General features: G+C 41.1%; 2 protein-coding genes across 8 annotated transcripts in view; one reads left to right on the top strand and one right to left on the bottom strand.

Moving 5' to 3' along the window:
- C6H4orf19 (chromosome 6 C4orf19 homolog) overlaps positions 1-21,826 on the bottom strand; it is an 82,395-nt gene that overhangs the window by 33,977 nt on the left and 26,592 nt on the right. The window contains exon 1 of one of the 7 annotated variants that reach the window (XM_061419880.1): positions 13,385-14,211. The exons of 5 other annotated variants lie outside the window; for them this stretch is intronic. The gene's annotated coding sequence lies outside the window, so the exon portion shown is untranslated. Of the gene's footprint in view, positions 1-13,384; positions 14,212-21,826 lie in introns of those variants that run through there. One more of the 7 variants, XM_061419885.1, reaches the window with a different exon arrangement.
- The window catches only part of LOC133249148 (sterile alpha motif domain-containing protein 1-like), a 108,498-nt gene continuing 99,094 nt past the window's right edge, over positions 12,423-21,826 (top strand). Inside the window, exons 1-2 of the mRNA XM_061419227.1 lie at positions 12,423-12,479; positions 20,530-20,645. Coding sequence (XP_061275211.1) covers positions 12,423-12,479; positions 20,530-20,645 — 173 coding nt within the window. The remainder of the gene's footprint in view (positions 12,480-20,529; positions 20,646-21,826) is intronic.

Here is a 21,826-nt window from a genome sequence, read left to right as displayed (position 1 = left end):
TGCTAAAGCTGAAACTCCAGTACTTTGGCCACCTCATGCGAAGAGTTGACTCACTGGAAAAGTCTCTGATGCTGGGAGGGATTAGGGGCAGGAGAAGAAGGGGATGACAGAGGATGAGATGGCTGGATGGCATCACCGACTCAATGGACATGAGTCTGGGTGAACTCCGGGAGTTGGTGATGGACAGGGAGGCCTGGCGTGCTGCAATTCATGGGGTCGCAAAGAGTTGGACACGACTGAGCGACTGAACTGAAGTGAACTGAACTGAACTGAAAGTGACTTAGCATGCATGCATGTAGCTGGGCTCACCTTTTTAAGTGAGTGAAATTCTGCCTCCCAGGTCAAAGGCCCACTGTGATCTTCCCTGTGGAGCTTTGTGAACTCCTGGTCCTCAACTCCAGTGGAAGCATCTGTGCCGACTCTTATGCAGACTCTATCCCTTGGTCTTGTGGTCAGTTACACAGATGTCTGTCTCTCTGGCTGGTGCTGTGGCTTATACAGTTTTGTAACCACAGAATCTAATTTACTACTTGTTATTCATAATGGCATAATATTGTTAATAAATAATAATAATATTGAGTGCTTACTATGCATCCTGCACTTTATGTGCATTATCTCATTTAACCCTCATGACAGCTCTCATAATATCTCCAAGAAGGAGATACTATTCTTAAGGCCATTTAATAGGGGAGAAAACAAAGGTTATGCAACTGCCTTTTATCCTCTAGTGAGCAAGTAGGAGAACCAAGATTTGAGCTCTGACTGACCCTGAAGCTGCCACACTCTATCAACTGAGGTCCCAAATCCCAGGATATGGGGCTCCAGTGTAGGTACTGCCACATTTACCTGCCACACCTAAGAGTTGACATGCTGCAACTAAGACCCAGCACAGCCAAATAAATAAGTACGGGAAAAAAAAAGGAAGAAAAACTACTGACTTTTAGTTCACAGCAAATATAGAATCAAAATGAAATGATTTCCCAATGTTTGTCCAGGCACCCGTGGCAGACCTAAAAGGAGGTCAGGAAAACAAGCAGAAGTGGACAGGGAAGAGCCTGAGGAAGGGGAAAGGGACACTGGAATCTGCTCCCAACACCCCTTCCCACTTCCTGTTCCTCCACCTCCTGCTCTTGGTATCACCGTGGCTCCACACCCCCATCCCAACTGCAAAAACTTCCCAAACAGTGGTGGGATAATGAGGAGAAATCCTCAATTCTTTCACACTTTGGGAGTTCTTACTGGACTGCCCTGAGCTCTCTCCTCCCTGGAAAGCCCTCTTCATGTTGTCCAGCTGACTACGACTTCTCACTCCATCTTGGCCTCTTCCAGAAAGGGGAGCACCCTGGATCCCCCGGGGCTATGCTAGTTGTCCTGGTTCTGAACTCCCATAGTACCTGCCGCACCTTTCATACCAGAGTCATAATTTTTCGCACTTGCATCCTTGCTTTGTAGAAAAGTGCTTGACATACCTTTGACTGATTTTAGATGAATAAAGGAAAGAATTTTTACCTATTTCTAGGCTGTCCTGTGCTAGAATGTAAATTCCCTAAGAAAACTGTCTGGTGCTCAATCCAGCACCAGGCATGCAGTGGGAGCTCAATAATATTTAACCAGCTGGCCCTAAATGTCTGGCCTTATACTACTAGATTCAGGGCAGTAAGTCTGATTAAAGGGAGCTGAGGTCAAGAACGCCGAAGAATTGATGCTTTTGAACTGTGGTGTTGGAGAAGACTCTTGAGAGCCCCTTGGATTGCAAGGAGATCCAACCAGTCCATCCTAAAGGAGATCAGTCCTGGGTGTTCTTTGGAAGGAATGATGCTAAAGCTGAAACTCCAGTACTTTGGCCACCTCATGCGACGAGTTGACTCATTGGAAAAGACTCTGATGCTGGGAGGGATTGGGGGCAGGAGGAGAAGGGGATGACAGAGGATGAGATGGCTGGATGGCATCACCGGCTCAATGGACATGAGTTTGAGTGAACTCTGGGAGCTGGTGATGGACAGGGAGGCCTGGCATGCTGCGATTCATGGGGTCGCGAAGAGTCGGACACGACCGAGCAACTGAACTGAACTGAACTGAGGTCAAGAAATGGCTTCAGTGTTCAGAAGACACCCCAACTGTGACCACACTTGAATGGACTCCCAGGATCTTCCTGGACACGGGTTCTCATGATTTAAGTTCCTAGACTTGATGATGCCATTACATCAGTGTGTGCTCATCCTCTAGGAAAGTATTATCTATCTAATCTGCTCAGACTGCAGCCAAATGATTTAAGTTGTATGTTTCTTGGAGCAATGATTTTTCAAAAGGTAAAAAAAAAAATGAGTACATCTGTATGGGTTACCTATTTCATCTTGCTTCCTTAAATGTCGCACACACGAATACCAAAAACCAACAGAACTTCTCTTCCAAGCAACAATAAAATCCCAGGAGACTAAAAACTTTCTCAGATTTCCTTTAAGTGTTATTTCTGATGAGTTAGGTAAAATGGACACCACCCTCCCAAATAAAGAACTTAATATATTTTTCATGTCAAAACCAGAAAAAAGAAGATGCTTAATAATCACTCAAAAAATGTGCACTATATTTTTCACCATTACTTAGCAATCCACTTACTTTTCTAAGGGAAGTGAGAACTCTGCAGACATGGTCTGTCTCCATTAAGATGCCTGTCCAAACTTGAGTCAAATATATCTTGCTCAGTTATTATTTTTATCTTTTCCATTTAAGCATTCCTAATCCTATGTAAGCAATTTTCCAGAAAATAATGGAAACTTCCCTAGTGGTTTTTTTCCTTCCTTCATTTCTTTCATTAATAAATATTAGATGTCCATAAGATTAAGGTTAAAAGATTCTTCCTTCTTGGAAGAACAGCTATGATAAAACTAGACAGTGTATTAGAAAGCAGAGACATCACTTTGCCAACAAAAGTCCATATAGTCAAAGCTATGGTTTTTCCAGTAGTCATGTACAGATGTGAGAACTGGACCATAAAGAAGGCTGAGCACCGAAGAATCGATGCTTTTGAACTGTAGTGCTGCAGAAGACTCTTGAGAGTCCCTTGGAAAGCAAGGAGATCACACCAATCTTAAAGAAAATCAACCCTGAATATTCATTGGAAGGACTGGCGCTGAAGCTGAAGCTCCAATGCTTTGGCTACCTGATGTGAAGAGCCGACTCACTGGAAAAGATCTTGATGCTGGGAAAGATTAAGGTCAGGATGAGATGGTTGGATGGCATCACTGACTCGATGGACATGAGTTTGAGTAAGCTCCGGGAGCTGGTGATGGACAGGGAAGCCTGATGTGCTGCAGTACATGGGGTCGCAAAGAGTTGGACATGACTGAGCGACTGAACTGAAATTAACTGAACTGACAATGGGCATGTTGCTGTTTCTAGCATGATTACAAGGTTTAGAGTAATGCATACAAAGTTCCTAAAATACTGCCTCAAACATAACTAGGTCTGAAGATGGCGGCAGGGTCACTGAAAAGACTCCTTTTCTGGACACACATGGACCCTTTAGGACACTGCTTCTTCTCTTAATAGAGATGTGCTTTGCAAATGTGACTGTGAGTGAGTCAGAGCAAGCCAGGTCACAACAAGATTTTGTAGGTGTATGCAAGATGGTTACTTGGCTCCCTCAAAGCACTATTTCATCTCTTCTCAGAAAATTAAAAAAATAGTGAAGGAAAACTTGTAATTGGGAGTGTTTTAGCAGACCCAAAGGGCAACTTCTATGGTAGATATTCTATGTTGAATCATGGGCATGAGTTTTCTCCTGTGAAATCAGCATAGATAATGGTCATGCGGGGAGGGTCTTGTTTAGATGAATGATAAACTCTCTTAAAGAGTATTTGAGACTTTCAAAAACATGCTGCCCTGGAACATCTACCAATACATTTGGGATTCCAAGCCTCTTTAGACCCTTTCTTTTTTTTAAGTAGTTATTTAAAAATTACAAATCCAAAAGGCTTATATATATTTTTTAATGTGGAATAGGAGTAATGAAAGGTGAAAAAGTGTTAGTCGCTCAGTGACTTTTTGTGACTACATGGACTGTAGCCCGCCAGGCCCTCCTGTTCATGGGATTTCCCAGGCAAGAATAGTGGAATGTTGGGTATTAGCTGCAGCATGAGAACTTTTAATTGAGGCATGTGGGATTTAGTTCCCTGACCAGGAATTGAACACGGGCCCACTGCATTGGAAGCTCGGAGTCTTAGCCATTGGACCACTAGGGAAGTCCCCCCCTCATGCCTTCTTCAGTTCCGTTCAGTCTCTCAGTCATGTCTGACTCTTCATGACCCCATGAACTGCAGCACGCCAGGCCTCCCTGTCCATCACCAACTACCGGAGTTCACTGAGACTCAAGTCCATCGAGTCAGTGATGCCATCCAGCCATCTCATCCTCTGTCGTCCCCTTCTCCTCCTGCCCCCAATCCCTCCCAGCATCAGAGTCTTTTCCAATGAGTTAACTCTTCGCATGAGGTGGCCAAAGTACTGGAGTTTCAGCTTCAGCATCATTCCCTCCAAAGAAATCCCAGGGCTGATCTCCTTCAGAATGGACTGGTTGGATCTCCTTGCAGTCCAAGGGACTCTCAAGAGTCTTCTCCAACACCACAGTTCAAAAGCATCAATTCTTCGGCGCTCAGCCTTCTTCACAGTCCAACTCTCACATCCACACATGACCACAGGAAAAACCATAGCCTTGACTAGACAGACCTTTGTTGGCAAAGTAATGTCTCTGCTTTTGAAAATGCTATCTAGGTTGGTCATAACTTTCCTTCCAAGGAGCAAGCGACTTTTAATTTCATGGCTGCAGTCACCATCTGCAGTGATTTTGGAGCCCCCAAAAATAAAGTCTGACACTGTTTCCACTGTTTCCCCATCTATTTCCCATGAAGTGATGGGACCAGATGCCATGCCTTCTAATAGGAAGGTAAATAGGCTGAACTGATTCCATATTTCCCCCTCTAGAATATAGCATTTTCTTCTAAGAATAAAAAGAACAGCCCATTTGTTATGCTTATTAATCAGGTCAAATCTAAAGGAAGTCAGGATTCCAAGATCTCACTTGTCTTTTTCTTTCATATGCATTTAGAAACCCTATTCTTTATTCTGAATTTCAAGGACACCAAGGATTAACTGTCAAGCCATGGGCAATTTCAGCAAATGCTATGCATTTCAAGCACAGAAGGGATAACAGAGCTACTGGGAGTTAGCTTAACCTTAAGATATAAGAAAATTATAACACAATACTACATGATCATATGGTAAGGAGAAGATACAAAGGAAGGAATATATATGAATTTCAAAGCTAGAAATACTAAAAGAATAAAATTAATGACTGTAATCTAAAGTACCTAGTTATAGTTACGTAGCACATTATTAAAGACAATTTGATATGTGTTTCTGGGGAAATCACAGAATTTAACCTAGAAACATTTTATGCATAAGGACTTTAGGTAATATACTGTTAAATTTAAACATCATTCAAATTCATAAATTTCAGTGAGAGCTGCTATATCATCATGCTTCATAAAAACTCAAGCTAGGTTCCTGAGTGGGAAACATTCTAAATGGGAAAAAAAAAAAAAAAGCACAAAATATGATTAACCAAATATGACAAGCTGTCAGAATTAAAACCTCAAACTATAAGCATTGAACCAGATTACCTAAATTGAATTTTTAAGAGTAATAATAATAAAATGTATGTGTGTGCACACACAAACTTAAGCTTGAACAAAGTGGGAAGTTTTTCTCTCCTGGTGGAGTTTACATAATGTATACTGGGCTAGAACTGTTGATGAAGATACTTCCTTAAACTATAGTGTCTTTAAATTTGAGTACACACTACTAAACCATATAATGTTAAGTTTGGAAGGAATGCAAAGTAGATGTATCAGTTCAGCTCAGTTCAGTCGCTCAGTCGTGTCTGACTCTTTGCGACCCCATGGACTGCAGCAGACCAGGCTTCCCTGTCCATCACCAACTCCAGAAGCCTGCTCACACTCATGTCCATCGAGTTGATGATGCCATCCAACCGTCTCATCCTCTGTTGTCCCCTTCTCCTCTTGCCTTCAATCTTGCCCAGCATCAGGGTCTTTTCCAATGAGTCAGTTCTTCACATCAGGTGGCCAAAGTATTGGAGTTTCAGCTTCAGCATCAGTCATTCCAATGAATATTCAGGACTGATCTCCTTTAGGATGGACTGGTTGGATCTCCTTGCAGTCCAAAGGACTCTCAAGAGTCTTCTCCAACACCACAGTTCAAAAGCATCAATTCTTCAGTGCTTAGCTTTCTTTATAGTCCAATTCTTACATCCACACATGACTACTGGAAAAACCATAGCTTTGACTAGATGGACCTTTGTTGGCAAAGTAATGTCTCTGCTTTTTAATATGCTGCCTAGGTTTGACATAGCTTTTCTTCCAAGGAGCAAGTGTCTTCTAATTTTATGGCTGCAGTCACCATCTGCAGTGATTTTGGAGCCCCTCAAAATAAAGTCTGTCACTGTTTCCATTGTTTCCCCATCTATTTGCCATGAAGTAATGGGACTGGATGCCATGATCTTAGTTTTCTGAACATTGAGTTTTAAGCCAACTTTTTCACTCTTCTCTTTCACTTTCATCAAGAGGCTCTTTAGTTCTTTGCTTTCTGCCATAAGGGTGGTGTCATCTGCGTATCTGAGGTTATGCTTTTCAAGTTAAATCCTTGAAACCTTCCTTTCCCAGCCTGTAGGGGGCACATTTCCTGCCTAGGAGAACACTGTGGTCAGTCAAGACAGACTTCCTCTCTCTGGGCAACTGCAGAGGAACTGGGGATTTTGTGTGAAATTGTTTTTTCTGAAACTTTTTTTTTCTTTCTTTTGTTGCTTCACCAGGGTTTTGACCTCATCAGACCTACACTGGAGCAGTTCTACTAGTTCTTTTTCTTCCTCTTCCCCAGAGAGGTGCTCTAAAAGCTTACATCTCAGGGTTAAAATCCTAGCATGTTCTTGGAACTTTACACACCTGTGCAATAGTTAAACGCCAAACAGAAAATCCAGCCTTGGGCCTTCTTGGCTGGGGTGTGGCCACAGGTTGGCTGTGTGGCTGATTGCTATTGCTAAACAAACCCAAACTCGAAGCCCGGACTGCTGCCAAGGGGTAGTGATTACAGAGTATACCCCTATGTATACAGAGTATACCCCATACAGTGATTACGGTATGCCCCTCCTTGCTGACGACTCGAACGAGAGCATGAGGTTCCTTTAGTCAAAGCTCTTCAACTCCCACAGTGCTTTGCCACCATTAGTATTCAAGCAGTACCTGGAATAAAAACAAACCCAGTGCTCACTGTCCTGGAGTTGGGACTCGTCATTAAATTCAGTAGAAACCGACAAACACAATTTAAAAAATTCTGAATGAAGCCCAAAATCACCATTTCTATTTGTATATTATGATTCGTAATTCAGGCCTAACTTCTGATGAAACTTAACATATGTTACAGCCAAGGCTGGGAATTGACATTGAAAAAAGAAATACTATAAAAATGTATACTATTTCCCTCACTTGTTGCAAATTGCCTTGAATCATTTCAAGTGAGCTAGGCAGTTTTTTAATGTTGTTAGGTTTTTAATCTACTGAGGCACTTTAGAACTCTGATGGAAATACGAAATCCTCAGGCCCCATATTTCGTAAAATATTGCCATGCGTGCTCAATCACTCAGTCATGTCAGATTCTGTGCGACCTCATGGACTGTAACCCACCAGGCTCCTCTGTCCATGGGATTCTCCAGGCAAGAATACTAGAGTGGGTTGCCATTTCCTCCTCCAGGGGATCTTCCTGACCCAGGGATCGAACCCATGTCTCCTGCATCTCCTGCACTGCAGGTGGATTCTTTACTGTTGAGTCACTGGGGAAGCCAAATATTGCCATAAATTTAAACAATTAAAAGATATTATACATACGTAAGTATATATATCTACAACTGTGCTGGCCATTGTGGAAAAATGACCACTCTTTCCAAGAATTTTATAATCTGATTAAGAAGCCAAATCCAATACATGAAGCAATCTGATGGTAACTAAACATAAGAAAACATGGAGTCCAGTGTGAAGGTTGATGCCAGTCCTCAACTTAGCTCCGCCTGCATCCACTCTTTGGTCTAAGAATTTACACATCCTCTTTACAAATCCTCTTGGCTCTACAACTTAATTTACTTCACCATGCACAGTATGATACAAATGTTTTGTTTATTAAACTTTAGGGGGTAGTGAGAAATTTACATTTCAGGGTGATCAACTAGTACTTAATCAGGAAGTCCAAACATAAAATAAGTCATTAAATGCAAATCCACTGTCCATTTATTATGATATGAATTGGTAAATGGCATAAATGGGTTTTCATTGGTGAAGTCACTGATATATTAACCAGGAAAATAAATGTTAGAAATAGACACTACTTGTGGGATTTAAGGGACACAGTCATGGCTTCCTTGGCTTCATGTAAACAGGGAGTAGAATCTAGAGTTTACACCCTTAGGCATGTTGCATGAAGTGGATTCCCAGACCTGTGATCTGTCATTGGATTATGTGGTTTCTGGTGCCTGATGCTGACTATCAGGGTAACAGAATCCTGTGTATGGAATATTACCTGGCCCGACTCTATCTTTTCTGCAGGGTGGCGGCAGAACTTAGAAGGACAGAGGATTGGGGTTTCAAGTTTACAAAACAGATTGCTACTCTGCTTTGTGTCTGCTTGCAAATAAAAATGTGTGTGTGGAGAACTTGGTCTGAGACTTGCTTTCATTACATCCTAACAGGGGTGATGCTGGAGACTGGCTAATTCTCACCCACCTCAAACTTTCCTCTGGCTGCTATTCTCTAAGCTGGATCCCACTTAGTTTGGTTTTCAGATGCTTGAAAGAGCTACTTCAAGGTCAAATGCAACTTTGGCCTTTCCAGGTTATATGGCTGATTATACTGGTTTGGGCTTCCCAGGTGGCACTCGTGGTAAAGAACCCGCCTACCAATGCAAGAGACATAAGAGACTCAGGCTCAATCCCTCGGTCGGGAAGGTCCCCTGGAGGAGGGAAACCACTCCAGTATTCTTGCCTGGAGAAACCCATGGACAGAGGAGCCTGGCGGGGTACAGTCCACAGGGTCACAAAGAGTCAGACACGACTGAAGCAACTTAGCATACGTTCACGTATACTGGTTTACTCCCATTGAATGAGGATGAGCACCCACCTCCCAGGTGACGCAAAATTTAAAACAATTCTGTACGGAGCCCTGTGGGGTTCATTCATTGCTAGTTTTCCTCCTCTGCACTAATGTCCCCTTGTTATTCTTTTCCTATCCCAGAGGAAACACATGCATGTTTGTAGAACTGAAATGAGTAATCTCTTTATCTCTATTCTCCTGTTTCAGTTTCTCTGGACTGAAAGAATTTTGGAATTGTCAACTTGGCACCTATAATTACTCCAACTTATATCTGGATTCCTCGAATCATCAGAGGCTAAAGTCCTTTGGCCTTTCCCTTTGTTAGCACCTGGGGTCCTACCTCACCCTCTACTGGAACCCAGTGTGTGCCCATTCACGCCTCTTGGACTCTCCATGGGTGATGACTGCTTTGGCCTCTCTCCATATCACCTCAGTCATTTGCCTTAGACAACGCTTCAGAAGAGGGTATCTATTTAACCTTCACTTCCTTAAAAAAAAAAAAAAAAAAAAAAAAGCCCCTTTCTTCACTGCTTTCTTCACTGTAAAAGATGAGAAACTGTCACAGAAAGGCTTTGGATGGCGTAGCCAACCTCCCAGCTGGCCCCTGTGATCCCTGCCTCCTGCTATCGCATCTTCATGAGGTCCTCTTCCCACAATGTTGCAGAGCTGGCCTGTGTGTTCAATAAAACAAGGCGGAAATGATGATGTGTGATTACCAAGGTTAGGTTAGGTTAGGAAAAGCATAATTGCTCCTGCAGGGGTCTTTCAAGTGGTTCGCTCTGGGGGAAGCCAGCTGCCCTGCCATGAGAACACTGATTCGGTGGAGAGGAACCCACTGAGCCGCCTCGGAAGTGCACCCTCCAGTGCCAGTCAAGCCTCACTGACTGAAGCCACAGCCCGATGCCTGACAGCAACCTCACGAGAGACCCCACTCTGCAAAAGCACACCTGGCTGCTCTCAAATTCATGACCTCTGTTTCGCTCTCACCATGAGAGAAACTTCCAGGCTTCTGCTGAGGTGGAGGAGGTGCTGCCACCCAGGTGCCTGCAGTAGGAAAAGGAGGATGGGGTGTCACCTGCATCTTAAACACAGTTCCACCACTCCTACCATTCTGGCCTCAGAGGCCTCTCCACTCAGCCCGAGTCCTGGAGCATTCTGAGCACCCTGCCAGGACTTCCCTTGCAGGCCAGTGGTTGAAACTCCATGCTTCCAATTCCGGAGGCATGGGTTCAATCCTTGGTTGGGAAGCTAAGATCCCACATGCTGTGTGGCCAAAATATAAGGTGGGGAGGAGGGCATGAAAGCTGATGGGATTCATCTGCCCCATTTCCAGCTTCTGGGTCAGCTTACTCAGGTCCACTGAGCGCGTGGCTACTCATCCACCTACTTTCTGTTAATAGCAGCAGCAGATGCCTTGGATCACTGAATCAGGGAAGGTCCAGGTAATACTCGGGGTGCGCACATACATATGTGCTCAGCCGTTTCAGTCACGTCCGACTCTTTGCGACCCCAGGGACTGCAGCCCGTCAGGCTTCTCTGTCCATGGAATTCTCTAGGCAAGAATACTGGAGTGGGTTGCCATGCCCTCCTCCAGGAGATCTTCCTGACCCAGGGATCGAACCTGAATCTCTTATGTCTCCTGCATTGGAAGGCAGGTTCCTTACCACTAGCACCACCTGGGAAGCCCAGTATTCAGGGTGGGTATCATATAAAGAGAGGAGAATGAAGGTAAATGTGCATTCAGCATCCCAAGATTCCTCCAGTCTCCTTCTCACCCTCAACCTCCCAAACAATCACTGGCAGCCAGACCCTTACCCTCAGGGCAAGAGTTTGCAGGCATTTTCTAAGGGGATCTGGCCAACAAAAGAGGAAAGCTCTACCATGACTGTGACGGTGGAAATTCCCTAACAACTAGCTCAGCCAGATCCTACAAGTCACCATCAGTAAGTGCAATTGATCTCTCACCCTCACGTTTTCATGTGGAACTTTAGTTAAACTCCCTCACTTTTATGTATAAGAACATTAATGATTATCAAATAGCTGAGGAAAACCAAAAAACAATACGGAGAGATCAGAAACTATGGAGTAAAAAGAAAATTTCAAAAAAGATTATTAAAGAATTCATGGAGATAAGAGAAATATATTGTCTCATGAAGCAAGAAAATGATACTATTTAAAAAAAGAGAAAATTAAGAGAACAACAACAAAAAAGCCTCTTAGGAATTAAAAATATGACAGCATAAATAAAAACTTGACTTGAAAGAATTTAAGTTAAAACTGAAGAAATTAGAGTGAAAAGACAAACAGACCAGAGGAGAGCAAGAATAAGAAAAGCAGATAAATAATCCAGGAATTCCAGGAGATCTAGAGTAAAACAAAAGAAAACAAAACAGCCACAGGAGAAGAAAATATCAAATATTTTCCAAGAAAATTTCTCAAAACTGGAGGGTAGATTTTCTAGATTTAAAAGGCCCAGTGAGTTTGTAGTTGTTTAGTCACTAAGCTGTGTCCGACTCTTTTGCAACCCCATGGACAGTAGCCTGCCAGGCTTCTCTGTCCATGGGATTTCCCAGGATTTCCAGAATACTGGAAGGGGTTGCCATTTCCTTCTCCAGAGTATCTTTCCAACCCAGGGATCAAACCCATGTCTCCTACATTGGCAGTCGGATTCTGTACCACTGAGCCATCACGGAAGCCCTTGAGTTTCCTGTACAATGGATTAAAAAAACAAAAACAAAAAACACAAAAATCTGCACTGAAGTGATATCACTGTGAAATTTCCCAACATATTCAACCAACTTTCAGAGAAGAAAATACGTACACACACACACACACACACACACACACACACACACACACACACGTGACTGGGAACTGGAGTGGTGGCTGGAATTAGAATACTTACAGCAACCGTACTGTGAACAAGGGAACAGTAGAGCAAGGTCTTCAAAATTTGGAAGAAAAAAGAAAAATCTGAGTGAAAATAATTTCCAACATAGAACTCTCTATGAAATCATGCTGTCAGTCCAGTGAGGTAGAATACAGACATTTTTAGACAGGCAAGTTCTTACATAATTTTAAACTTCATATGCTTTGTGTCAGGGAGCTACTGTAGGATATAGTCCATGAAAATGAGAAAATAAAACAAGAAAAAAGAGGTCTATGAAACAGGAGCTCCAACATAGCAGAGAAGTGAAGGGACCCTGTGGAACCGCAATGACAGAAGATCTCAGCAATAACCGGGCAGAGGGGGCAACCAGTCCAGATGAGCAGGTGAGCAGTCTCTGAGAGAGATTTCTTCAAAAGCATGAAATAGAATGGATACAATACCTGATATGAAACTGATAGAATCACGGAACACCTTTGGAGAATGTTTATACAACTGGCAAATATTTCAGTGCTGAATGAATGTTTAAGTACATAAAACACACGCACACAAACCAAACAAAGATAAATAAACAAGTAAAAAGAAAATTATTAACTCTAGGCATAGGTTATGCTGATAGGAAAAAAATAGTATATGCTCCATTTCTGAACACCACGGTCATAATAATGTAAACTTTGAATATTTTTCTAATCAAAACTGAGATGACCCTACCCTGTGAGGACGGCAGCTGCCCATGGTAGAAGCGAATAAAGAACTAGGTCCTCGTGTTTGTAGGGGAAAGTCAGCGTACAGTGACGTCTCTGAAAAAAGCAGGAGGTGGCGGGACTTACTTGCCATTAAGGTATATGCAGGTGGAGTGGAAAGTAGTTTCTCTGGGGAAGGGGAAAAGAGGAACAGGAGCCTGGGACCTGCTCATTTTCTTAAGAAACCTTGTAGAACCAGCATGTCTTTTAAGCTGTACCCTGCTATATATGATTTTGATGAATATTTAAAAAATAATTTAAAGTGTAAGAGTATATAGACAGCTAACGTGTACTGCTTTTTCAAAATAACACCTATGTAATTTTGATAAATAATATTTTGGGTGTTTACTTTCCTTTTTCATAAATTGAGAGGGTTGGACTAGACCCTCTCATGTGTATGTTTTTTGAATCTTTTTGTACATGTGTCTGGACTTGTGAACATAAACACACACAAATCTGATAATCAATAGTGGAATTCCCCTGATTATTTGATCATTAAAAATTAATTGTATTATCCACATATTCACAAAGGCATAATCCGATCCTACCGAATGAAGAACAAGGTGGTGCAACCATCTACCGATTTGTAGAGAAACACCTGAGGTTGCATTTCAGTCTTCCTCTGTCCATGTGAGAGGAGACACAGGAAGAGACTAAAGTTCCCTGCTGCTTAGACTCTGAACTGTGACGCAAGTATGGTGATGCGAGCCTAAAAGTTAATATTTATCCATCTCAGGGAGTTAAACTTGGCTTGAGAACTTGGCTGGAGGCTGGGGGTAGAAGGAAAGTGCTACAAAGTCTGGTAAAGTTAATGCTTTAGCATAAATTTGTGTTAAAGTCAATGTTAATCTTGGTAGCACAGCCAAGTCACTCTCATCTTCTCTAGCATATGCCAAGGAAGTTGATGGTGAGTCCTTCAACTTTCGCTTCACTTTCAACAAAACTAAAACACTAAAATGGGGAGGGCCAGGTATGGAGCTCTGTACTAAAGAGAAAGAAGAAGATTGTCCAGTTCAAATCTCCCGTTTCTTCCTAGCTTGGTGACTGGTGATTCAATCTCTCTGGGCCCTGAATTCTTCATCCTTGAATACCTATTTCACGTAGCTGTTAGGAGTATATGTGTTAAAACCTGTAGAACACTGAGAACAGTGCCTACGTGTGTCTTCTCTAAAAACATATGTAAAGAACAGAACTGATTTATTGGGGTCTTAGATTCATGGCTGGTGTGCACTTTCATGGGCTCTGGCATGCTCTCTTTCTCTCTCTTTAACCTGGACTTTATTTATGTAACCTGGTCTTCAGAATAATGGAAGCTCTAAGAAGAGAGACTTTCCCATGACAAATTTGGTCAAGTCAATCTCAAAAAGTCAAGGAACACATTGTTCACTGACCATAGTAATCCTGTTTGGCAAAATCTCAGGTTACATTCATTTGCACCAATGTTTCGTATCTGACGCTAGAGCTTTCCTTTGGATGCCAGATGCATTTGGCATTCTTGGATGTGGTGGACAGACTCTGTACTAGTGCCAAGCCAAGGAGTCCAACGACTGGCTTAGGGACATGCTCTCATTCCTTTTTATTTTTCCGGTCGTCAACAATATCTGGCCTACAGAGAAGGAGATTGTTTGTTGAATATAAAATGAAAAAAAAAAAAAATTGGTATGCTTCTCATAGTTGAAGAGAAGAACAACCATACCTTACAGTTACTCACAATTCTCTCATCTATGACTGTAATCTTATTTTTCTAATTTTTTTCTGTTTATACTAAAACTTTTATAGGTTAAATCACTATATTAAGTGGGATGTTACTATATCATTACAGTATGTGTAATTTACATTTAAGGAAATTAATAAAGAAGACTCATTGTAGGGAAGTAATACTGTTTAGTTGCAAGCTATTTTTTGTGTTAAAAAAACCCCCAAAGAATATTAATTCCTTATCAGATATATGATTTCCAAATATTTTCTCTCATTTCATAGGTTGGCTTTTCACTACCATTTCCTTTGCTATATGCAGCTTTTTTAGCCTGATGCAGTCCCATTTGTCTATCTTTGCTTTTGTTGCCTGTGGTCTTGGTGTAAGATCCCAGAAATCAATGCCAAGATCAATGTCATGAAGGTTTTCTGTCATATTTTGGAGTTTTATAGTTTCAGGTCTTAGGTTTACATCTTTAGTCCACTGTGAGCTGATTTTTGTGTATGGTATAAGATAAGGGTCTAATTTCCTTCTTTTGCATGTGGATATCCAGTTTTCCCAACTGTCTTTTCTTCATTGTGTATTCTTGGCATACTTGTCAAAGATCAGTTACATTTATGCTACAGACTATAGGTCTGTGTGCCCGAAAGAATGGGATTGTGCATGTGTGTGTGCTCAGCTGCTTCAGTCGTGTCCGACTGTGACCCTGTGGACTATAGCCCTGTCCATAGGATTCTCTAGGTAAAAATACTGGAGTGGGTTGCCATACCCTCCTTCAAGGGATCTTCCTGACTCAGGGATTGAGTCTCCTGTGTCTCCTGCATTGGCAGGAGGATTCTTTATCCATTGAGCTACCTGGGAAGCCCCCCAAATGGGATTAGTGCCTTTATAAAAGAGACCCCAGAAAGCTCCCTTGTGCCTTATGCCACCTGAGGTTACAGCAAGAACATAGTTCTCTATGAACCAGGAAGTAAGATCTCACCAAATGTTGAATCCCGACACCTTGATCTTGGATTTCCCAGCCTCCAGAACTGTGAGAAATACATTTCTGTTTTTTACAAGTCACCCATTCTATGGTATTCTGTTACAGCATCTTCGATGGACTAAGATTCCATGTAGTTATAAACTTATTTCTGGGCTTTTATTTTTTTCCATTAGTCTGTACGTCTGTTTTCAGTATCAAACTGTTTTAGTTACTGCAGCTTTGTGATACCTTTTGAAATCAGAAACTGTGATATCTCATGCCTTTTCTTTCTCAGGTTTGCTTTGGCTCTTCTGGGTCTTTTGTGGCTCCATATGAATTTTAGAATTGTTTCTTTTTCTGTAAAAACATTGAGATTTTGATATTTTGACAGATGTTGCACTGAATCTGTAATCACTTTGGGTGATATGGACATCTTAACAATATTAGGTCTTCCAATCCATGAACATGAGATGTCTGTTAATTTCTGTCTTTATTTCTTTCATCAATGTTTTATAGTTTTCAGTGTACAGTTCTTTCACCTCCTTGGTTAAACTTATTCCCATACACATAAAGTATTTTATTCTTTTTGATGCTACTTCAACTGGGATTGTTTTCTTAATTTTCTTTTTGGATAATCTGTTTTCAGCACATAGAAATGCAGCTGGTTTTGTATGTTGATTCTGTATCCTGTGACTTTACTGAATTCCTTTATTAGTTTTAATTTGCATGTGTGTGTGTGTAAAATCTTCAGGCTTTTCTACATGTAAGATCCTGTGGATTTTTATAATCATTTCATAAATGCTGTTAGACAACAGGTTATTAGAGAAAACTTATATCCTTAATTAAATGAGAATAAAAATATTTGGAGGGAAATACAAGTGAATATTTACCTAATTAAAGAATAAGGAAGACTTTTTTTTTTGGTTATTAAAGTTCTTGGAAAAATATAAATAAAAGATTAATAAGTTACATAAAAAGCAAACATTTTTCACCTTAAAATCTGAAAAACTACAAAGATCAAATGAAACATTTGTGACAGATGATAAAGGGTCACTATCTTTAACTTTAAAAGGGTTCATAATTCAGTAGGATATTTATTAAAGATATCAGCAACAAAGGACAAGACCAACCGATTAAGAAGTGAATAAATATTAAAGACAATGAACATGAAAAATTATTCAGAGTTAAAGAAAAGACTGAATCCTGATGAATATTGCTTAATGTAAAAAAAGCATCTATCCTAATAAGTTGGTTTAGTAATAAATATGTGAGACCTCTTATTTGAAAAACAAAAAAACGATCAATCAAATACATAAACAGAAGCGAGTGTGGTAATGAAGCAGGTAAAGAGTTTCAGTGAGCAAGGATTGCCCAGCAGGGTTAAATGACACTCAAGGGTCAGGGGAGCAAAGGACTGTAATGCCTCCCAAGTTCAGCACCAAGAAGGTAACTGGTGACCTTGGCAAAGGCAGTTTTGGTGCAGGGGTGAATCTGGAAGCTAGACTGCTATGGGTTACCCAGCTTCCTCAGTAGGTGAAGAAGTGGAAACGTTACCCATAAAAACTCTAGAAGGAAACCGGTTGTGAAAGGAAGTGAGAGAGAATGAGAAAGACGAAAGTAGGATTAAAGGAAGGTTTGCTTAAGTTGGGAGTTTTCAAGCTGTTTGGATATGCTGGTTGGAGACAGTGGCAAGAAAGGGAGGAGTTGAAGACAGAGGAAAGAGAGAGGATTATGACTGGAATAAGGTCTGTTCGCAGGTGGAAGGGAATGATGGAGGGTCAATCTGCCTCAGACAGGAGATGATGAGAAATGAGATGGACCTGTGCTGAGTGTCTTCATTTTATGTCTTCCTGTTCTGCAGAGGCTAGAGAGCAGAAAAGAGTTCCCAGCCTCACTCAAAGTAGGGTTCCCAGATCCACTTAGATTCAGACAATCCTATGCAAGAAGGGGGGCTTCCCACGTGGCACAGTGGTAAAGAATCCACCTGCAATGCAGGAGACACAAGTTCAGTTCCTGGGTTGGGAAGATTCCCTGGAGTAGAAAATGGCAGCCCACTCCAGCATCCTTGCCTGGGAAATCCCATGGATAGAGGAACCTGGTGGGCTACAGTCCATAATGTTGCAAGAGTCAGACACAACTGAGCAACTGAGCACCCAAGCATGCAAGATGAGACAGGGAGAAGGAAGGGAGGCAGAGGCTGTACTTCAGCTACTTCTGCTTTTTCTGCTGGTAAACCCCACAGGGATGCACTGGGTTTTCCGTTAGCAGTGTCCCAGCAGCCTGGTGCTTTATGGATGTCAAGAGGCAGAATGTGGGGCATTGGATTCTTGTCTGTGCAGACCCCTGAGTCATGGTGTATGTCTCGGGCCATCGTTCACGGCAGCTCACAGGCTAACCCCAGCTAAGGTAGTGTTCCGCTGACCATTTCCAATTCCCCCTCATTTTGGTTGTGTAGGAGGAGGCAGCTCCCTGGGAGGGTTAGTTGTATGGTGGTATTTGTTGTCTTGGTGTTACTGAGCCTGCTACTCAAGCCTTTCTGGGGATATTGTAAGCATTCAATTCCTTGTATTAAATTTCCTTTTGCTTGAAATGGCTAAGTAATTTCTGTTTCTTGATTGAGAGGGACATCTCCTTTTGTATCGAGAGGGAAGGAAAAATGGATGTACATGTAGATAAATGTGTGTGTGTGTGTGTGATGAAAATCTCCCCAAATGCAGGAGTTTTTAAGCTATGGTGTTATAGAGTCTCAAGGAGTTCCTGGATAGGGTTCAAGGCATCAGTAAACTTAAATGAGTAAAAGCCATATCTCCTTCTTTCCGAATCTCTAACTTAAATTTAGTATTTTCTTCAATTCTGAATGTAGACATCACACTACAGCATTGCTGGCAGTTCCTGTGACTTCACCCCTAACAGAAAACAGGCATTTTCACAATGTTTTAGAGCTGTTGTAGATAACAAACATTGTTTATGCTCATAACTATGGTATTTACTAGACTCCTGCTAGATCTTGTTCTATAATACATTTATAAAGATACACACACTGATGTTTTTCCAAAGAAGACATCAGATGACTAACAGGCACATGCAAAGATGCTCAACAACACTAATTATTAGAGAAATGCAAGTCAAAACAACTATGAGATATCACCTTACACCTGTCAGAATGGTTATCATCAAAAAATCTACAAATAACAAATGTTGGAGATGTGGAGAACAGGGAATCATCACACACTGTTGGTGGGAACATAGATTGGTAGCACACTATGGAAAAACAGTATAGAGGCTCCTCAAAAAATTAAAAATAGAGTAATCAAATTATCCAGCAATTCTACTCCTAGGTATGTATACAAAAACCCAAAAAAACAAAAAAAAAACAAAGAGCAAAAAGAAAACAAAAATTTGAAAAGATACATGGCACCCCAATATTCATAGCAGCATTATTTACCATAGCCAAGATATGGAAGCAACCCAAGTGTCCATAAACAGATGAATAGAAAAAGATGTATATACATACATCCACATACACATATACACACAATGGAATATCACTCAACCATAAAAAAGAATGAAATTCTTTCATTTGCCACAATCTGGATGGACCTAGCGAATATTATACCTAGTGGAGTAAGTCAGAGTGAGGAAATCCTATATATCATTTATATGTGGAATCTCAAAAATAATATAAATGATCATATATGCAAAACAGAAACAGACTCACAGATCTAGGGTATGGGATTAAGAGATACAAACTGCTGTGTATAAAACAGATGAGCAACAAGGATATACTGTATAGCATAGAGAACTACAGCCATTGTCTTATAATAACTTTTAATGGAGAATATAATCTGTAAAAATACTCAATCATTATTCTGTATACCTGAAACAAATATTGTAAATGAACTGTACTTCAATTTTAAAGAATGGAATATAAAAAATAAAACACAGTATTATATCACAATTTTTAATGTCTTCTGTTTTGCCTGTAGAGTTTCTAAACTTTGGCACTAGTGATATTTTAGGATGGATACTTCTTTCTCTGGGGGGACTGTTTTTGCGCTGCAGGGTGACTGAGGGCCTTGACTATGCTAGTAGCTCTCTTCCTGATCACATGACCATCACAGATGCCGTCACCTGGGGGCAAAAGTGACCCTGGCTGGGAGCCACTACTCTGCCTGAAGGAGAGAGGGCTTAAAAAATGGATGCACCAGAGGATGGGAAACAGAAGTGACTGAAGAAACATACAATTGAGTGATGTTAGGGGACCAGATGAAATCAAATGTGGTCATCCTTTAGTATCCTTTGGGCCATCCAGGACCCTGCTGCTGCTACTGCTGCTAAGTCGCTTCAGTCGTGTCCGACTCTGTGCGACCCATAGACAGCAGCCCACCAGGCTTCCCGTCCCTGGGATTCTCCAGGCAAGAACACTGGAGTGGGTTGCTATTTCCTTCTCCAATGCACTGTGGATATTAAAATCCAAGGACACTCAAGTCCTTTACATAAAATGGTAGAATATTTGCATAAGCTATACACACTCTCTCAATCATCTCTAGATTATAATATCTAATACAACATAAATACTATGCAAATAATTGCAAATACAATGTAAATAGTTGTTAGTGTGTGGCAAATTCAAATTTTCCTTTTTGGAAATTTCTGGAACTTACTTTTTTCAAATTTTTTAATCTGTAGCTGGTTAAGTCCATAGATGCAGAACTTGCAAATATGGAGGGCTAAATGAACAGAGGAGCCTATGGGTGAGAGAAGAGGTTTTCAGGGTTTTATTTTTCCTACATGAATATTCAAATGATGGACAGTCTGCCACCAATAGCATATGTGATGCAGGTGCCAACTTACAAATGAGATGGGCTGGAATCACCTACAATGTCCAAAGCACTGTTTCTTCCACGGATCGAAAATGCTAACATGTCTTAACATGCTGGTTGAAAAACACACTTTCTTGAAGCAGAAGGATAATGGAGAACATTTAGAACCTAAAAATAACTGTTATTGCCCCTTGTTCTGCTACTGTCCAGAACAACAGCAACAAGAAGCAGGCTGGGCATATTTTGGACTTGAATGGATTTGGAGGTTGCTGCTCTAAGATTGGGCCCAGCAGGCACGGCTATGAAGAATATGGAGCAACCCTATCGTTTGGCAATGTGACTCCTAAGTATTTACCTAGGAGCAATGAAAATATATATCTGTATAAAATCTTGTCCAAGAGTGTTGACAGCATCTTTATTCAGAGTAGCCCCAAACTGGAAATAACACAAATGTCCATCAACAGTATACCTGTGGTGTGGTCATACAATGAAATACTATCAAGCAAGAAAAATGAATGGACTGTTGATATATGCAACAACATGGATGAAACTCAAAAACATGTTGAGTAAAAGCAGCTGTACACAAAAGGGGGAATACATTCGTACGGACTGTGTGATTCATTTATATAAGTTTTAAGTAGGCTACATTCATCCATGGCAATTAAAAAAATCAGAATATTGACTGGTTCCATCAGGGTGGGGACAAGAACTGGTTGCAGAGAGGCATGGGAAATTTTCCTTGGTGAGGATGTTCTATTTCTCGAGGATGAGTTGGGTTATACAGTTGTACGCAGTTGCCAAAACTCACCAAATTGTACACTTGGATTTGTATATTTCACTACATGTAAATTACAAGAGAAGAAGGAGAAGGAAGAAGAGGGGGGAAAGTGAAGGAGAAGAGGAGAAAGAGAACGGTAAATAAAAACTGAACTTACAGTCAACAAAACACATACTGAAATGTTTGAAATGAAGTGAGGTCTGCAATATACTCTGAAATGTAGTCCCCCTGCCCCGCCCCGCCCTGTGAAAAAAGGGTGGGGGATTGGTAGATAGCCAGGTGGTTAGTATGTGAGTTTTAAAAAGACACAAAATGTGAATTGTAGATTCTAGATGGTGGGATGTGCAATTCTTTAAACTTTTCTGTAACTTGAAAACTTCACACTAAACAATGTGAGTGTATGGCAGAGCATCTCTTTTTGCCTTTTTGGATTATTTCATTAACTGTTGGGCCAAAAAAGAGACTTGGAAATAAGGAAAGCATTTCATATAGTTCTTGTTCTATTTTAATAAATGGAACCTCAAGTGTCATACACATCACCTCCGCCCCCTTAATAACAACAATCATCCATGAGTACATCGCCACCACCACCTCTGGATCTTGGGGCTGTCCCAGCATGGTGCTAATTACCTTACACATGTCAGCCTCCTATAGAGAACTTCATGGTGTTCTTTATTGTTTAACAAAAAGCTCTAGGCTGAGTCACATCTTCAGAACTTCCAGACAGCC

The sequence above is a fragment of the Bos javanicus genome, chromosome 6 (genome assembly GCF_032452875.1).
Source record: "Bos javanicus breed banteng chromosome 6, ARS-OSU_banteng_1.0, whole genome shotgun sequence".
Lineage (NCBI taxonomy): Eukaryota > Metazoa > Chordata > Mammalia > Artiodactyla > Bovidae > Bos > Bos javanicus.
The sequence above is the reverse complement of the archived record's forward strand: the minus strand, read 5'-3'. Positions and strand labels throughout refer to the sequence as shown.